The 19,657-nt window shown below is 41.5% G+C and overlaps 1 protein-coding gene across 1 annotated transcript; it reads right to left on the bottom strand.

Moving 5' to 3' along the window:
- Positions 1 to 507: 507 nt before the first annotated feature.
- Positions 508 to 7,025, bottom strand: mbip (MAP3K12 binding inhibitory protein 1). Its single transcript, XM_062523604.1, has 9 exons — positions 6,831 to 7,025; positions 6,279 to 6,395; positions 5,848 to 6,084; positions 5,419 to 5,515; positions 4,854 to 4,919; positions 3,472 to 3,627; positions 2,601 to 2,698; positions 1,133 to 1,171; positions 508 to 973 (listed from the first exon to the last, which is right to left on the bottom strand). The coding sequence occupies exons 1-9, from the start codon at positions 7,005 to 7,007 to the stop codon at positions 866 to 868; spliced, it is 1,095 nt and encodes a 364-aa protein (XP_062379588.1). The 5' UTR covers positions 7,008 to 7,025; the 3' UTR covers positions 508 to 865.
- Between the last annotated feature and the right edge of the window lie 12,632 nt (positions 7,026 to 19,657).

The following is a 19,657-nucleotide window of genomic DNA, read 5'->3' as shown; positions in this document are numbered from 1 at the left end:
CTTTATATTAACCTGGATTACATGGCAGAGCCGCGCAGGTTAATGTAAACACGGCAAATTTCACTCTTCATGGAGATTTGTTTTTGACAAGATGGAGAAGCTGGGATTTCATCGGGCACTCCTAAATATTCCATTTCCTACAGAAAGGAATTCAGTGACGGGCAGCTGGACTGAACTCCCATCAAGGGTTAAGTACCTTACTCGAGACCAAACACTAGTATACTAGTACACACATGATTTTGCCCACACACACACGTGTACAGAACGAGGACACAAAAAGATAAAAATCAAATAAGTAATTACACATAAAGACACAGCCTGAATGCTACACACATGGTCACTCAACCATACGAGAAGTCCTAATAACCACAAACCTGCTATTGCTCAAATAAATGTTTGCCTGCATTTTTGGATGAAAAATGCACAAATACCAAATTATATACTTAATTAGAGCAGCAGGTGTTTCCTAATTTAATGATGATAGATTTTAAAAAGGCAAATGTAGTGTTGTGTATAACAGGAAAGTTTATTTACAAAGAGACCAAGACTTTAGGGTGGCAAGACAATAATATGACACATGATTTCCCAATGCAAGGACATTTTTAAAAACAAATCATTCATTAACACTGTATGCAAAATGGTCATACATTCATTCTGACACATACAAAGCTGAGGTCAGTCGCGGGCCACGGCAGCCATTTAACAGCTCCAGACGCCAGTAACCTGTGCAGAACGCCTAATGGCTGGAGGGGGGCTGTGGACAGGGGATGAGGAGAGGAGGAGAAGAGTGGAGGAGGGTGACAATGGCCGCTATGACATGAAAGGTTTTCCTTCTGTGATCTTGGTCCTGGGACACGGAGAGAGGTCAGAATGAGAAGTCTCCCGTTTCGGAATGGCGGAATTCGCTCACTCTCTTGAGCAGTGCGCTTTTCACGGCGTTGATCTTCCCGTCCAGTTCAGTCAAACTGTAGGCCTGTGGAGCACAAAACAGGTTTAATCCTCTTTCCTGTAGGACTACAATGCATTGAAAAATATAATGAAATCAGCCAAAAAGTCAAAAAATCCATTTGTGATCATGGCACCTTGGTCCTCATCTCAAGTTTTGTGAGATTCTAAGTATGGAGTTTCTCACCTGTGAAACAGAGTGTTTGGCTCGCTTGTGTACGTAATTCTGAGAAGAAAAAAAAAACAGTTTTCATACAGTTTCAAACATTCAAAATGAAGGATGTAGTCTCTTGAAAATAATTAATTACTGGTATTTATAGGCCATGTATAGGCCATTCTTATTGCTGATTTGACTTAACCCTTCAACAAAATTTGGGAAAAACTTTTTTGCTTGATATAATCAGTGCACTATGCCTGAATGTTTTAGCAGCAAAATTGCCTTGTAGCACAATTTGCAGGTCAGTGTGAACTACAGCTGGAAAAAACATTCTCAAAGGCACCCATGGGTCCTAGACTGTTAATGGTATTTTGTAAAAATACCCAACAAAAAGGCATCTCTCCTCGAGGTACTTTGCTGCAATTCTTGTCCAGAGAGCGATGTCAAAACAAAAGACATCTGACGCATTCACTTGGCAAATGCAGCCCTTCTAGACCCCAACAAAGGCAAGTTGAAAAATATAAAATCCCAGACACTGCTGAAATCCCTCTAAAGCATGTCCTGCTCTCAGGAAGGAAATTACTATAATAACATAATGTCCACTGGCTCTAACAGATGAGGCATAAAAAAAAAAGAGTTGTTGAAGTTTTGCACCCATTCTGACCCATCATCATGCGGAGGGGCACACAGTTGGGAGCCGGACATGCGAAAACTTTTTTTTGAAAACATCTCCCCCCTTTCTCCCGGCCTACTAAAAGTCACAGTGCACAACAGCCTACAGAAACATCCAGAACATCTGACCGTGCACCGAAATGAATACAAAATTAGAATAGTGATTCAACAAAGTAACAAAAGATCAGTATATTGACATTGATTTCAATTCATCCTACTGCCTCTAACTCTCTTGCCCCGCCACCCCCCTCTCTTTCTCTTACACACACACACACACACACACACACACACACACACACACACACACACACACACACACACACACACACACACACACACACTAAAGGACATGGAAATCAGTCGGCTCTCGGCTGAGCGTTGGACTAATCGCAGCCAGTGAGAGGAGGTGTGCGTTGGCTGAAGGGCACTTACTCTGCTAACTTTGATGGGCTACAATCTGACATGGATAACAAATTCTGAAGAGGAGGAGGGGGGAATCACTCATATCGGCTTTTAATGGCTTTGGAGAACTCTCAGCTTCGGCCGAGTGGGTGCTGCAAACACACACACACACACACACACACACACGCGCACGCACTGACATACACACACACACACACACACACACTCACTCACACGCAACACTAGCCACAACAGCGTACAGCAGCTGGTGAAATATTTTCACTGCCCTGGCACTGTTTCATGCAAAACTGCTCCTCCAAACCGTGCCTGATAGGACCGAGGGGGTCTTCTGGGACCACACCACCCTAATGCCTGGCACCCCCAACCCCCTCAACCAGCCACCCTTCCCCCCGCTGCTACTCACCACAGACTGGAAGTACTCTGGAGAGAGACCCTCCAGCTCCAGGATGCGATCCTCCAGCTTCTTAAGACGCTGGTACACACTCAGAGGGACTGGGCCAGCTAAGGATGAGAGAGAGAGAGGGAGATGAAGAGAGAGAGAGAGAGGTGTGTGTGTGTGTGTGTGTGTGTGTGTGTGGGGGGGGGGGGTCACAAGTAAGAGATCTCTGAAGAGTTACATGGTGAGCCATTATGGCTAATTGAGGACTTGTGACCATCAAGGAACATCGGTGGAATTCACAGCAGAGACCTCTATGTCAAGATCCCAAGTGTGAAAAACAGCTATATCTGATAAATCATACCATTTAGATGACAAATCACAACTACAATGTCACCTTCGACTACAAAGCATTTAGAAGTCTTCATTCAGCATTCAGATCAAGACACTACACTAAACACTAAATAGAACTTAGGAAAAAATGTTAGAGAATAACCTTGAATGTGTATTAAACCACGAATTGTGCACTACGTCATTAAAACAGGTTTATGCTCTTGCATTTCTTAACAAGAAAATACCATGCATAAGATTTATGGGATCTCATGGATGATTTATGAGATTGACATGAGGTCTATACCCTCAAAACACTTGGGTTATCACAGCTAGAACTTGTTTGAGCTCTCATCATCACAGAAAATACTATTGCCATCTCATAAAGAAAATGTCCATTTTTGCAATGTAGCATTTTTGATTTAGCCACAGAAAGTGTCTGACCGGCTGGGAAACGTTTCTTAACAACAGGATGTCCTTTCATGACACTGATTCATACACTCAGGCATTAAGAGGGACTGAGCATCAGTGTGACTGTGGTGTGGAAGGTCTTTAGGGGTTGGCTGACCTGTGGGTAACTTCAGGTGGCCCTCCATATTCTGAAGCCTCTCCTCGATGGCAGAGTTCCCGCAGTTCCTGGGGAGCCCGCCCTGCTGATGTTCTCGGAGCTCCGCCCCGGTCCCCGCTCTGCTCTGCGGTCCGTAGGTGTTCACCACACGCGTGACTGCAAACCCAGGCGTACATGGTCAGTTACATTACACTGATCCATGTTATAATGAGGGTTACTCTGAACTAGCCTGGGTGTTCCCATCCTGGCTAGCTCAGTGATTTCTTTCACGCTGCTAAGGCAGTCTGGAAACTAACACCCACATGTTCGCCTGATGTTGGTGGCCAATCACAGAACAGGGGAGAAAGCAAGACCATGATGCACAGACACATTTGATAGACATCCGTAGCGCCCAATGAATGGATCTGGGCATTTTTTTTAAATACGAGAAAATTAACGTCTGGTTGCTAGACCACGTCTCATTTGAGAAGTGGTAGGCACTAGCCAGGATAACTCTGAGCTGTATTCGTGGAATTGTGTAAATGGTTTTAAGGAGAACTCTCCTACAATGCCTGCTGTGGTCTTCAGCGATGAAATTGGAGCCATATTAACAGAAACAGGAAAGTTACTAGAAGAAAGGAGCAACTATAAAACCTGTCAGGCATATATTGAGAATAGTATTATAGAATTCACTAGGCTTAAAAACTTGAGATAAACCTCTCCTTTTCAATTTATATTTAACCCTAGGATTTGCCCTTTTGCCTTCTGTATCACTGAAAAGGCACCTGTCAAAGCCCATAATAGTCTGCATATAACTAGGCAGTGACAGCTTCCCTTTTGTGGTCCTCCTGGAATTCAACACTGCCATTAGACAACACTGACCATGAGATTCTACTTGTCCACTTGTCCATGGAGTCAGCCATCCAGGCTCAGTTAATATTTTATCAGTGTGTGATTTCAATGTTGTACTAGAACTCATGTCTCCAGGCCTTTATCGTATGGCTGTCCCCTGAAGATAATTGAGTAGATTAATTTTGAGCACAGTATTGTTTCACTTGCTGTCATTATGGATATATACAGTATATATCTATCCATTGTGTGTCTGTTTGTTCGTCTGTTATGTTCATATTTGTATCACTATTGTCTGTAGAGCTGTACAATACTACATGCCATATAAATAAATATTTATTAATAAAATTATTTTTTTTTTAAAGCTGTTCAATAGCATTCTAATGGACATTCTGGTCATACCCACCTGCATACTGTATATCCTTATCTATTGCATCTCTTCCCTGGGAGACCTAACCTCTACTAAAGGAAATGTACAAGGCTTCCTATATGAAACAAAATGTGTGTTAGGCAGGCTCACAGTTTAACAGTGAGCACACATTATCAGTGAATACCTTTGACATGACTTTTGAAGCCGGGATATGGCGTGAAGACCGCGTCCGTTCTAGCGCAGCTGTTCTCTGTAAAATAAACATTTACACACACATTAGCAATTTAATTTAATCGTTCCCGCTCCACAGACCCCGACGCACCCAACACCACTCTCTCCCGCAATACTGAAAACGACCCTCGTCTTGTTAGCAGTCGAGTGCCATTTTAAAAAACATGTTCCCCAGTCCCCCCCAGCCGACGCTCCACGCAAATGGCTGTGGCCGGAGCACAAGGCGCCTCATCTCCTGCTCACTTCAGCCCACTCAGCCGGCAGTTCGGTGTGACCTCTCGCACGGCCAAATCACCACTCTCCCAAACATTGGCAATTTCTGAGCACTGCGTGCGCACGTGCACACACACACACACACACACACACATACACACATACACACACACACACACACACACACACACACACACACACACAAAGCCTTATGTCCCCCAGGACCCTGTCACACATCACCATCCTAGATAACCCCTCAAATCCAGCCCCGTTCGCCACAACGCATTGGCCCATTCCCTACTCACCCTGATTACAGTCAATCACGTTGCAGAACTCGCGCACATTATTTTCATTGATCTCCAGCTGCTTTCGCTCTATAAATGCAGATATTCTCCTTTCAATCTATGACAAGAAACATGGGAAATAGCATCGGGATGGAGAGGGTGAAGGAGAGATTTAGTATGCAAAGAATTTGTCTTGTGCACATATTTTTTCTTCTTGTTATGTGTTGGTGAGCTGCTCTTAGTCACTTTTGCCACTGACAGCGGTTACTTTTCACCTGGATTAATTATGTCAACATAAAAACATTAGTCTGGATTTAACCTATTTCCACTGAAATCTACACTGAGGCTACAAACTGAATCAGTATGATGATAACACAGCTATAAAAACGTACAGAGTGAGGCTGCATGTCATTCGCTAATATGGGAAAGCGTGCGTTCATGAAGCCTTACCTCTGCTTTACCAGCCTTGATTTGCACAATATGATCGTCCACCTGTGTTTTAGATGCGCTCAGGTCGTTAGCTGGGCAATGGGATATGTGTGGCGACTGATCGGAGTCCACAACCATCTCCTCCACAGTCTCAGCAACCTCGTCACCTGCATGGCCGACTGAAACTTCATTATCCTCCTCTGGGGCCTTGATCTTTGACTCTCTTTCACTCAACAGCTTTAAGTCTGCTGCGATTATCTAAGAGGAGAAGAAATGTGTTTTTTGTTGGCATTTTATAATGGTCATTCCCACAAGTCCTCACAAAACGTCTAACTAAAACCACAAAATCAGTGGTAGCCTGGGCAAAATATGTTTTTCCATGGTATCATAGACATGGTATGTGTCTACTCAGTGTGTGCACAGTATGCCAATATTCTCAGAAGACTTTGTACCTGAAGCTTTGAAATATGTCTCTCTAGGCAGGAATAGACGTGAGTGGGCTGGAAAGCCTGTATATCAGCCCGGCTCACATCGGCAGTTATGCTCAACACGGCTGGTCCAACCTTAAGCTTGAAAAAATGATAATGATTAAGTACTAATTTTCTCTTCAACAAAGGAATAATTAATGGTGTAACTTCTACAGTAGCCTACTTCATATGTCCATTAACTACGGGATATTGAAACACCAAACTATTATTTGACAAAACACACAAGACACGATAACGTTATGTTTCAGTCTAAAGGGAATTAAAATATATGATGTTAACATTAGCTTCTAACTAAGCCTGAGTCTCTTCATATCAAGCTTTAGTTTGTTGATTACCAAAATGATGTGCACGTTGGTTAGATATCTCTAGTTTGCATTAAGCTACTCCCGTTATGTGTTGTAGTTTGCAAGTTGTAACAATATTATCCACGATACACAGGCTAACAAACTAGCCACTCAGGCTACATATTCCTAGCCTACCCCAGATATTACACAATGAAAACACTTTTCGACAAACCTCCGAACTAAAATCAGTTAGCGATCTGATAAGAGCAGTGAAACTGTCGCTGAACGTAGCTGCAGGCTTTCCACTTAAGGACATTTGGTTTGCATTCTGGTCGTGTTTACACTCCGATGTAGCTCTTTCATTCATGTCTGTCTTTTCCGCCATTGTATTTCCGCCCTTCGAGCGCATGTTGCACTGATTGGTTTGGTTTGGTGAGCGAAAGAGAGCGAGGACATGAAAACCGGAAACTTGAATACGTCACGCGTCAAATGAACAGAGGCATCATTTGTTTAAAACGTATGTTAGAAATAGAGATAAAAAATAAAATCAGTGGTAGTAATCCAAATGTCTTTTTTTTTATGGTCTCTTAAAAGAAAACAACATCTTGATCATATAGTCAGTCATTCTGTCAAAGTGTAGCCTATACGCTCTTTTTTGTGGCTTGGGGCGGTCAGTGTTCTCCCGTTTCATGATAATGGATAGATTCATGAAAAGTAACGTAGACTACAGGAACAAAGTACCTTACGCGAAATCTATTGAGGGTTTGGGGGAATTATGCGCTTACTTGCTTGTGTAGAAATGTTCAGAGTTATGCTATTTCAGAAAAAATGACATTAATTTCCCATGCATGAACAGATTGGATTTGTAACTCTAACGTGTGCTTTCGAGTTATTTGTGGGAAATTGAATAGATACAAGATGTATTTCAAAGTTCAAGCACAATGTAGGCTAATGAAAGAAAGCTTGTACAGTAGGCTCTCTCTCTCTCTCTCTCTCTCTCTCTCTCTCTCTCTCTCTCTATTCATGTTCATCAGGTCCCTTTCCACAGGTGTATAAAATCAAGCACTTGATTATCAATGCAGACTACATGCTTGATTAATACACCTGTAGAAAGGGACCTGATGAAACCCATGCATAACATGTCATGCACCAAAGTAGACTTTCTTTTCTTTTTACAGTTGCTGTTGTCCACTGCACAGATACTTCTGTCTTCTCACTTGTACATTAAGACATAAGATATTCCAACCCTCTATCCTATGATTTATTGGGGAAGAATGTAGCCTACAACCTCCAATGTCCATGATAGGCTACTTGATATGCGGGTGTTTTACACTACTTTGATGGCTGCTATATCTTGCTCCAGTGATGACGACATTCAGTCAATTCCTTGTGTGGGTGTGTGGAGTTTAACATACTGTCCACATCTAATAGAAATGAATGATGTCTGAGAACTGACAGATTGTATATCTTTATTGGCCTAACTGGAAAAAGAAAACAATAAATAGTGAAACCTAAGCAATAAATAATATTCTGACATGGCAGACATTTTAAGTCTTAAACCAAGAACAAGCAAGTCAGATATTTGAAAGAGGCTAGGTAGCACATGTTTCAGGCTACCTAATGCAATAGTGACCCTGTATATGACGCTTACCTAAAATACTTTCTTCTGCACAGCTACGGATCAGATGGCTCCAACAGCTGGATGTGACACTATCCAAACTATCATGAGTGATTAACGCACTTAAGTCTAACTCAACTTTTCAGCATAAGTATACCAACACATCAGTTGTCTTCCATCAGTAATCATTAATAGGTTTGGTGACTGGAACTATGTTGAAGACAGACTTAACAAACGTTTGTGTGGAAAGCTACATGCTGTCAAGACTCATATAGAATCCGTGTTGGATGCACCTGTGAAATGGATATAATATCATGGTATGACTTACGTTTAGCAGATAAGGGCAGGTGTATTTTGTTAGTAAATGATACGTTATGGATGAGAGGCCATACAATTTCAAGGTAGCATGTCTCATTAGTTCCTTATAACTCTGGGGCTCCACACATTGTGACTGTAGCACTCTCCTGGGAGAGGGGCAATTACACCTTCATGAAGTCTGAAAGATTTAGAATAGAATTGAAAAGCGGCTGAGGATTCCTTTGTAATATTTTGCATACATTGAGCTGGGTACAGAAATTGCACCAGGAAATGGGCCAGAGACTCCCATGGGTATAGCGCAGGGGTGTGTGGCTGTGCATATCCATAGATGCCTCATGGTTAAGTGGCAATGCTACGTTATGTTTCCTGTGGTCTGGCCTTTTTTTAGGGTATTTCTGTTTAAATGCTTTCCAGGTTAGTAGATTTGGCTTAAGTTGTCCCTTCTAAGGAGGATTCTTCTTTTTGCACATTTATGTACCGACAGTATCAGTACTCCTTGAGAAACAGAGATATATGTGTAAAATGATGAACATTCACATGATAGGTTGGAACAGACACAGGACAATTATATAATATAACACTTAAGAATTAACCTTCCATGCCTCACAAAATGAAGTGAGAGCACAAGAACAGCCCTTAAATCTTAATTACAAGCTTTTGGCACCAGTTTTGAACAAACACTTACTGAGTGACCTGGTTGACACAGCAACATGATGCAATTTCCCAACTCACTAGACACTGTCATATACCTTTTCTATGCACTTAATAAGACACTTAATTTTAAATTGATCAATGATGAGGTTCCTTTCACAGTGTGTTTCGGCTTGCACCTCTGCACGTTTTGGAAAAGAAGACAACCAGCTATAGCCTACTGTAAATACCACTTATATAAAACTTAATAAAACCTTAATAAACTTAAAAATTAAAGACTTAATAAACAATAACAAAATAACTTAATAACAATAAATGATTATTCCGTAGGGAAAACTAAAAATATTATGAATACGCTTCTTTCACAACAGGTGAAACCAACATGTGTGGAATACATTTTGCCACTTGGCACTCAGTTGTGTCCTCTTCAAAAATGAAAGGCCCCATTGGAGGACAAACTAAAGAGCTATCAATGAGTATCTTGACAGACAAGACATTTTCCAGAAGACAGTGAGTAAGCATCCACCCTGGTGGGCACATTGGTTGTGTTTTTTATATTCAATATAAACAGCAATGTGTAATTTGTGAACACGTTGCAATGTGTAGAACTTTTTCCTTTTCCTCCTCTCCTCTTCTGAGAGTTTAGAAGGGAAACTACCAATAGCCACTAGCTGTGTGGGTGCGTGGGTGCGTGGGTGCGTGCATGTATGCGTGGGCGTTTGTGTGTTGTTCAATGTGAGCATGCCATAAAGTTGACCTGTGTTAACATACGAATGAACTACATCTGTGATATAGTTAGAGGTCTAGTGCATTTTCTATTTGTCTCCATACACAGGCTAACCATTCAGAATGTTTCCTTCGCCATTTTATAATGCTCCTTTACCTGTGAAGCACAATATGACAGACAGCCACTCTTTTTTCATGCAATGCTGTCCATCTGTCAGACAAAAGTATGGGGACATTGGGAACTGGAAACTGGCCCACAATGCAGTATGTCTGAGGGACTGAGGGACTGTGGGAAAATTCTCCGACTCCATTCACTCATTTTTCCTCTCGTTTTCTATAATGAGGGGAGACTGATGAAGGCAACAACAGAAAAAAAGAACAATTACTCACAGTGACAAAGCCTTGCCACTCCAGACTGAACTCCATAGTGTCCTACTCTGGGGTTAATCATTTTAGGAAGGGATTTCTTTTTTCTTGGAAAGGTTTTTAAAGAGACAATCCTTTCAGTGCCCATCATTTTGAGTTTTTTGGGGGAAGAGTGGGGTCAGGGGGTGGTAATTCTGCCAGCAGAAGGAAACTGTAACACTTGACATCTTTTGACATGACAGCCTGTCGCTCTGTTATTCCCACACGCTGCTTTTTCCCAGTCACCTGGCTGGTTTCAAGAGCAAGGGCCTGTCCTCAGTCCATAGCCCTCGACTTACCAAATCAGTGCTGAAAGAAAGACTTGGGGGGAAAAAAACAGGATTATTTTATTTCATTTGTGCATGCTGAACAACTAACTTTTAATTAGGAAACTATCTATGGTCATTTGTTTAATTGAACATGGAAAACAGTAAGGTTTGAGTGAAAGCCATTTTAGGAGTTGATGACTGGTTACACATACTGTATGCTTTTTGGAAAAAATACACATTTAGATAGTTCTATGATCTTTTGTGATGAATGATGAATGATCTATGCCTTGCCAAACTGACTGACAAATCTCAAGAGCCATAAGAGCATTAATGAAATTAGCCTGTCAGAGTATGCATACTCATGTATGTGTATGAGTGAGACTAGGTCTGTGAGTCTGGGTGGGGTGGTTGTTCATAGGCGGGTGCATTGAGAAGATGCAGTGTTGTAAATAATATGATTATACTATATTGACATAGCTATGTGTTTGTAGGAAGGATATTTCAGCATCACTGGTGTAGCTTATGCTGTTGTAAACTGTAAAACATAATGTCAAACAAACATAAATCAAAACATAAATGTATGACCTTTTTAAACGAATAGATGTAGACCTATGTCTATGACATGATTTTGCTTTGTTTGTGATATTTTGGACACGCACACGCACACGCACACGCACACGCACACGCACACGCACACGTACACGCACGCGCGCGCGCGCGCGCACACACACACACACACACACACACACGAATGCAACATATTTAGTGTTAAAAATGTCAGGCATTGTTGAGGACAGCTGCTCTTTCACCATATTAATCAGAAAGGACCCTTTATATTTTTGTTGTATTCAGTTATGATAATGTCGCTTACGTGTGAGGTGAGCCACTATTATAAAAAAAAATGAAAATAAATGTTTCATCCAGCTCCGCTGTGCAGCGTCAGAACACTCTTCAGCAAATAGGCCCAGCTGATAGGTGTAATATTGTGAGGCTGTGGTCACCGGCTAGCGGAGGCCTAACCTTCACCTTCGTGAAGAAAACTTAGCCTACTGACCGCGTTGGAAAAAACGCAAAGTAAAGCATAACGTAAAGTAGTTAGGCTACTTTGTTGCCTGCTGAATCTTAGTGGTCTACTTGTGACTGAGAACAGAGCAGTGATTATTTTATTTTACTTGCTGAGCTAACATAAGCCTAAAGGTAAGTTACCTAGGACTTCTCAGGGAAGGTACCAGCTACTTAGTGATGTACTACTACTAAAGTCGTTCACTCTTTTGGCTCATTTATTTTTCTGACTCTAAATTCGTGTTCGGATTTCGTCAGACATTGCATGTTGAATATGAATGCATCTAAACTATACATGCCATGATTCTAAACATAAGAACCTGTTGATGACCTGAAAATAAATATAGGCGCTTGAGGAAAGTAGGCCTGTAACAGCAGATAACACAATATTCTGTCTCTAAAAATGGTGCAAAAATATTTTTTCAGTGTTTTCAGTCTTGACTATTTAATGTGATGTAAATTAAAGTAGGCAAATATACTCATTCCTACCCAGAGAACCAACCATTTTTTATTTAGTCTTATATAGCAGACAGCTTGAGATGCTGATGAAATCCCAAAAGCCAGGGTTGTTACAGTTTTGCTTTTCTTTTACGCTTAAACTAGGCTACTGTTTCATGATGGGGACCAAACAAGGCTATGAAATAAAAAAATAAATGGATATCATTCATGTGTCAACGTTAATTTCAGTTGAAACTTTGTATGATGTATGAAATCAATTTTGAAATCATATGATGCTGCCTGTTGTCATGGTTTGTAATGTTTCTATTTCATTTTTTTCCCCCTAAATATTATTTTCTATAAATGATAAGAATATTCTATTGTTATTTCCATTCTCATTCTCGTGTCTTCTGCATTGAACAGGTAGGGCAAAACCTGCAACGATCTGATTAAGGTATCAAACTTTTCTCAGTTGATGTATTTGGGACATTCCGCTTGGGACATCACCCTACAGGTCGCATGAGACTGGACCAAACCTGACTGGACAAAAGAGAGGCAAGTCTTGTAACTACGTAGATAGGGCATAAATACCTACAATGATCTGATTAAGGTCACTATCAAACTTTTCTCAGTTGATCCTATAGTACTTTTTTGCATAGAATATAAATTATTTGGGACATTCTGCTTGGGACATTTTTGTAACATGATAGTGAATGAGAATTTGAGCTAGACAGAGCTACATCTTCAGGTTTTCATGTAATATTGCAGATACAGTAGGAACAACATGCTTGGAAACAAAAATACATCTCTTGATGATTTTATCAGGCATGTGTTACACTGTTACTGACCATTTCTTGAGCAACCAGCTAATACTTTTGGGTTGCACTCTGTGCACGTTAAATGCGCTATATAAATAAATTGACCTTACCTACCTTACCTTACTTTTTTTGTTCATTGCTTACACACTGAAAATGAATGCTTAGACCAAAGCCTCAATACCTATAGTTATTGTAACTTACATATAGTTACTAAGTTATAATTCTTGTGACTTACTTGTACCTATCTGACCAGCAATCAGTCTGAGGCTTGAGCACTACAAATAGACTTCAGGCTAAGTTACTGTGTACCTGTTCAAGTGTGTACTTTTACTCTGATAACCCATGTACAGTTCTGTATTCGCTCCTTTACTCCCCATTTCTAAAAGAAAGAAGAATATTTTTTTTTCAGTGTGCCAATGAGAAGTATACGACCACTAACCACATGCATGCCTCTTTTGCAAGCAATGGAAAGGGCATGCAGAGACATTGATGGTGCTATTGACAGTTTACATCTCTGGAAAGGCACAAATAATACAAAATAATAAAACATTTAGAAAACATAGTTTTTAGAGCAGGCCTAGAATATTTCAGGAAAACAGTGCCAAACTGTATTCTTCACATGGCAACCACATGGCTCCATAGTGCAAGAGTCCAGGTGCTAAAATGATCAGCTATTAATAGTACCCACTGTACAAGCCTGTGCTGAGTTCAATATTTCCTTCTGTAACAGCATGCCATGGGGATATTCCAAGATGATAATACCAGGAATGATCTGCATCAAAAAAAGTGGATCAAGGAGAATGAAGAATCATCTCTTCTCTACTGATAAATAGGCCACCACAGAGTACTGACTTCCCTACTGACTACTGACAGAGTCCCCACTGAAAGTCTTTCAGGTAAGATGAAGAAGATTTATGCGAAGGGTGGAATCTCCTTGTATTTAATACAAGATCTTATAAGAAATTGTTGTGTGGTTCTATAAGTTTGCTGAAACAATGCCAATTTAAATGCATGCATGTGCACCATAAACATGGCATAAAATAGTCCAATGAAATGTTGGAGTTCATTACTTTTTTTGGTGTAGTAGGCTAATATATGGACTGAGGTTTCTGGAATTTAGAAAGATGGAATTCTTATAAATCCACATTTCACAAATCTATCCTCATTGAAATTAGTTTATGAAATTGCATGCATATGCACAACTTTCACAAAATAATACACCAAATACATATCTAGACCAATCTGGTAAAAGAATGTCAATATTCTCTTTGATATGAGGTTATATAGAGGAACTCATTCATTGACAGTGAACTGATTTTTGTATACTGTATATGCAATATTACATGGGTAAAATTTGAATATGTCAGAAGAGATGGCTCTGTCTACCTACAACCAAATTATCAATACATGTCTTTGAGATATCTGTGAATCAATCAAGTGTGCAAATTATCTCATGAACTATGAGTGATACAAAAATGTCCCAAGCAGAAATGCGAGTACCTTAGAATCAACTGAGGAAAGTTTGGTATAGTGACCTTAATCAGATCGTTGAGGGTTTTTCCCTGTCTTTAAGCACATGGGCCATATTATGAAACTGCTTGTCACTCCCTGGTGTTATTTATGGCATATAGAGAGACAGCGTTTGGCACGCTTAACAGTGAGAAACGAGGGCAGGGGATTTGTAAAGGGAAGGAAACAAATGCAGGGAATGGGGACTGGAATGGGGGAGTGCATAATAGTACACGGAGGTCTCCTCAGCTCCACTTTGCTGCTTCGTAAAAGAACACGAGCCCTGAATGATGCTCTAACTGATCAGCATACAATGCAACCGTACATTGAGAATGTACAGATTAGAAATAGAAATGAGTCTGAAAATAGCTGTTGAAGATCATTTTTTACAGTCAGTTGTGAATAAATATAGATTAGATATACAGTATAGAAATGTAGAGATATAGATTAGCTGTAAATATTTTTTGTAAAAAACAGAATGAAATACATGTTTACAGGGTTAAACATAATATTATGTTGACTAGATTCCTTTTGTCTCATTTTGTAGCCTACTATCCTTGTTGCCCTCTCATTTCTCTCTCTCTCTTTCTCTCTCACACACACACACACACACACACACACACACACACACACACGCACACCTCCTGTTCTCTCTCGTTCTTTCTTTCTCTCTCACACACTCACATGCACCATCTCCCCCTCTCTGTATCCCTATGTGTCACTTTCTCTCTCTCTCTCTTTCTCTCTCTCTCTTTCTCTCTCTCTCTCACTCTCTCACTCTCTCACTGTCGCACACACACACACACACACACACACACACACACACACACACGCACGCACGCACGCACGCACGCACACACACACACACACACACACACACACACACACACACACACGCACACACACTTTAGGGTGGCTGCACCTGTCACCTGGGGTCCCCTGTCTGCTCTCTGGATCAATTTACATAACCTCATTTAGCAGTTCACAAATCAGAGCCATTAAGAGCCGCTAACAGGAACCAAGGGTTCTAATTTAGCCTGCCTTTCACAGGGGGAAAATTGGGCAGCTCGGGCCCACAAATAAAGACCCAGGTCTTAGCTTTGATTGTTGATTGTGATGGTAAATGTACAGATGATTAGAGGAGATTTTCCCCTTTATTGATTTCCTGCCAAAACACAGCATGTCATGGGCCTGCGCTGAGAAGCTAACAGGAGCTTGCTGGGGGTTGGGGGGTGTGGGTGGGGTGGGGTGTTAGGCTGGGAGGGCCGGGGAAGTGGTGGAGTGGGGTAAGGTGTGCAGTGGATGACAATATCACAGAAGTGAACAACCTGTCTGTGCACAGCGTTACGTCTCCAAAGGTGGCACACACCATAAATACATTCGTTGGTAGCAGTGGTGGTGGGGGAAGGTGAGAATTAGATTTCTCTAAAACCACTCAAATATGAGAGAATGCAACTTATTGCTGCAGTACATGCCAGAGGGAAGCCCTTAGCCCTAGTGCAAGGCTGATGCTCTGGTCAGATATCGGTGAAATGCATGACTGGAGAGAACTGCGGTCGGCCGATAAATCTGCCATTTGTCTTACTGTAACATTAATGATCACTGTGAAACCGTGTATTTGATCATTGTCTTGAAAATGACAAAATGATGCGCATTTCAGACATAATTCGTTTAAAATTTCAAACATCTCTCTGGAACTGTGCTCGGGATAAACAGAATTGTGGAATGGGGGGGGGGGGGGTGAGAGAGAGGGGGGAGAGAGAGGGGGAAGGGGGGTGCATTTACGGATGTTTGTGCATGGTTTTGCATAAGTCATCATTCTGCCTGCCCGCAACCACACAATCATGTTAGAGTTTAGATAAGCTTTAACCCCTTTTATTTACGGAGTGGTTGCAATAATGTGACAAACACATTTCTGTTTGCCATTACGCAGACCTCTGTGAAGTGTTCCGTAATGATTCTCAATTGTTGTTCAATTTGGCAAGGATTAGTCCTTATACACTACAAAAACAAGGCTTGATTCAAGTTTCCGTACTTTTCCCTCTCCAAACTCTGGCCCCTGCGGCTGTTGTTTAAGTGGATGTTGCTCCTTTTCTTTTGGTCAGTGAGGGGGTGCACCTCTGACTACTACAATTAGCTGACAAATCACGTGATCACAGGCTGATTTCTAAATAAATGCATTAGAGATTTGACGCTTGGAACGGTGAGGATTTGCCTGCATTTCCTGATGAAGACGTAACACTCGGAGGTCAGATCAAATGACTCAAGACCCATGTATTGTCGCAAGCGAGCATAAGACAAAAGTCATGCATCTTCTCTTGCAGAATATTGTCTTGTTAAAGAGGACTTTTTGGTGCTTTTAAGAACATTGCTATGGTGTCATGGCTCCTTCTGTCCCAGCCATCTAGACAGAAATGGAGTGAATCACACTGGTCTGCTATTATGTCATATCCTTTCTGTTCTAGACTGACAAGGTCTGGTTATTGAATAATGAGGCTGTTATAAGTTATGTTTTCTTCAATTGAATTGGCAGTCCTTATTCTTATACACAGGAATTGTGTTAACATTGGATGACTGATTTGCAACTGGTAAACATAGATGGTCAGGCTTCCTGGGACAAGACCACTGAAATAAATGCACTGAAGGTCTTCTGCCATGTACAAATGCTGGTAGGCGTAATAATTCACTAGCATGTCCTGTCCATGGTAGTGTTATCATTCTTCTTTTTTCAGATATGCTTGTTCTCAGATTTCCTGAGATGTATTTATTTTATCATTTATAATTTCAATGTCGGTCTAGGTAACATGGAGCCTCCAAGGCGTTTTAATGATTTTGATGTATAGTCAATAGGCCTACTGTGCGTTGACCAGAATCTTTTCATTATTGCAGGTCTATTCTGGTCATTCCGTTTACCATTATCCAACTTGGTACTGCAAATCGAGATGGCACGTCGCCAGTTAAGGGGCTGTCAGTCTAGTTGTGTAGACAAGCAACAAACAACTGTTGTTTCTTCAGCATCCCCGTTAAATCAGCTTTAATGAACATGTAATTGCCTGGGATAGACTGAGCAATCTCAAAGCGTACAACGGCTCTAATTGATTTGCATGTTCCTTTTTGGTGCCGGAGCCTGCATTGTCCAAGATCGCTATTGATCAGCTTGTGGGTGTATCGCCTCGCATGTGTTTTCCCTCATTAAACGATAAAGGGTTACTGATTACTCCCATCCCCGACTTTAATTTGGCTTAATGTCTACTTTGTTCCCGTGTCATGTCGGAGGGCAGTGTGGGGATAATGCGAGGGTGGGTGGCCAATGATTGGGCGATCAGCGACAGCGGCATTTAGGAGGCCGGCTGCATGGGGATCAGTGATGGGGGTTAGAATAGCAGGACCTTTCGGCTCAGCATGGGGGCTTTCAGTTGGTGTGATGTTATACGCCACGACCACACGGAACAGAATCGTGTTGTTTCCGTTTGGGTCAGATGTTATCCTGAAATAGACAGTACAGTGTTTCGATAGTTATTCTGATTACGAGTAGCCTTCTGATGCCATATTCATTTCCATCATTTAGCCTCATTCACTAGTGCCTAAACAACAGCAGAATATTCCTACTGAAAATGTATGGACCAAATTGCAATATATTCCGACTGGATAGCTTAGGGCGTGTATAGGCCATATGCTACGTTAAAATGACTCACAGCTCACAACCTATACATCCTCTAACTCCTATCTCCCATACGACAATTCTGTGAATAGCATACAGTAAATTATAGTTACTGTGCATAAATTATGCCTGGACTGATAAATGCAGTGACCAAACAACAGTGAACTGTGAACTGGGGAAAGACAGAATTGCATGTTAGCTAATTGTCAATTTGGGTTACTCGCACCGGCTAATTATGGCAGCACCCCAAGCTATTTGCATGATGGACTTGCCACCTGCCTATGAGCGAGACGGCCCGCTGCCCGGGCAAACTATATAATTACCAAACAACAGTGAGCAATTTTTGACTCCCGTTCCCTTTTGTATCGGATGAATTCTCCCTAATGACATATTTTATGAGAGGGCAAATAGCATTCCTCCCCCTGATTCTGGTACAAAAAAATCTCAACAGGTCCTACTCCCCACCGAGTTCCACGGAACCTTTGGCCATTTGTGTGGTGGTTATTTTGCTTTTTGCTGGCGAGTTAACTAGATGCAGCTTATGTGCTCCTTCATCATGGTGTATTTATCGAGCATGTGGCTACTTAAAATGGTTTCTGACTCGGAGTCATTAATGTGTCAGGTCAGGTGTAGAGATGCTGTGAAATAAGGCCTCTTGATTGCACACGAAACATCCCATAATTTTAGGCTCAGCCCGTAGTATTTTTTTTTGCAATTTGACGCACGTATTGCATAATTGGACACAGCCCCTGCAGCATCCCGGAGTCAATGTCAGAGCATATGCATAAGTTTGGGAGACATATTTAAAAGGCTGCTTCAAAATTATGAATAGTCTCGCATGTTTATTCAAGGCGGGTGATTTCAATATCAACGCAGTTTCTAGTGGGACAGCTTATCAGGGGGCTGCAACAAAACAATGCGCTCTTGAGTTCTTCGCAAATGAAGTGGTTCAGGCGAGCACCTCCAGCCATGGCGTGCATCCCAGCGCTGCCGTTTCGCTTCATTATCGCGGCATTAACACATCGTTCTTGTTTCCTCTCTTGACCATGGCCCAGCCAGAGAGGATTCATTGCAACCTCTCTAAATGCATTTATCCAGTTCAGTAAGCCCGTTGTTCAATTCGACAGTAGCCCAGTAGGTGGTTGCAAACTCTTGCAATTAAGGTCCATTATGCTAAATTTGGTCGTTTGAAATTTATGCAATTTTAATGAGTTTCCCTCTCCGGCGACACGCGCGTGCATTCAGTCCGTTCTAAAGTGAGGTGAAAAGTTGATCAGAAAGACGGCGAAATGCTGCGATTACGCGCTGTTTAAAGGGGGTCTGATGTTAACGCAGTTAGTAATGGCTCGGTGACTACGAAAGGACTCCCGCTGATACATGTACAAGGCCGGCGAGGAGCGCCTCTTGTCAGGCAGAGATCCTGTCTGCCGGCGTTTCATAGCAGGCTAGCCTGATGCATCTCATCTCATCTTTCTGCTACTTTTGCTTCGAAAAATGTAGGGTGAAATGATTCCCACATTCCAGATCCAGATCCCAAACAATTTAATTTCAGAATCTTATAGGCCCATAGACAGAAAATAAATC

The sequence above is a fragment of the Sardina pilchardus genome, chromosome 20 (genome assembly GCF_963854185.1).
Source record: "Sardina pilchardus chromosome 20, fSarPil1.1, whole genome shotgun sequence".
Taxonomy (NCBI): Eukaryota; Metazoa; Chordata; class Actinopteri; order Clupeiformes; family Clupeidae; genus Sardina; species Sardina pilchardus.
The sequence above is the reverse complement of the archived record's forward strand: the minus strand, read 5'-3'. Positions and strand labels throughout refer to the sequence as shown.

What these genes read in the sequence shown, in the direction of transcription:
- mbip (XM_062523604.1), bottom strand. Translation starts at nt 7,007, where the DNA reads ATGCGCTCGAAGGGCGGAAATACAATGGCGGAAAAGACAGACATGAAT. An exon ending in CGTGATTGACTGTAATCAGG is followed by an intron (nt 4,920 to 5,418) that starts GTGAGTAGGGAA and finishes TTTATTTTACAG; the next exon opens with AGAACAGCTGCGCTAGAACG. An exon ending in CCACCTGAAGTTACCCACAG is followed by an intron (nt 2,699 to 3,471) that starts GTCAGCCAACCC and finishes TCTCATCCTTAG; the next exon opens with CTGGCCCAGTCCCTCTGAGT.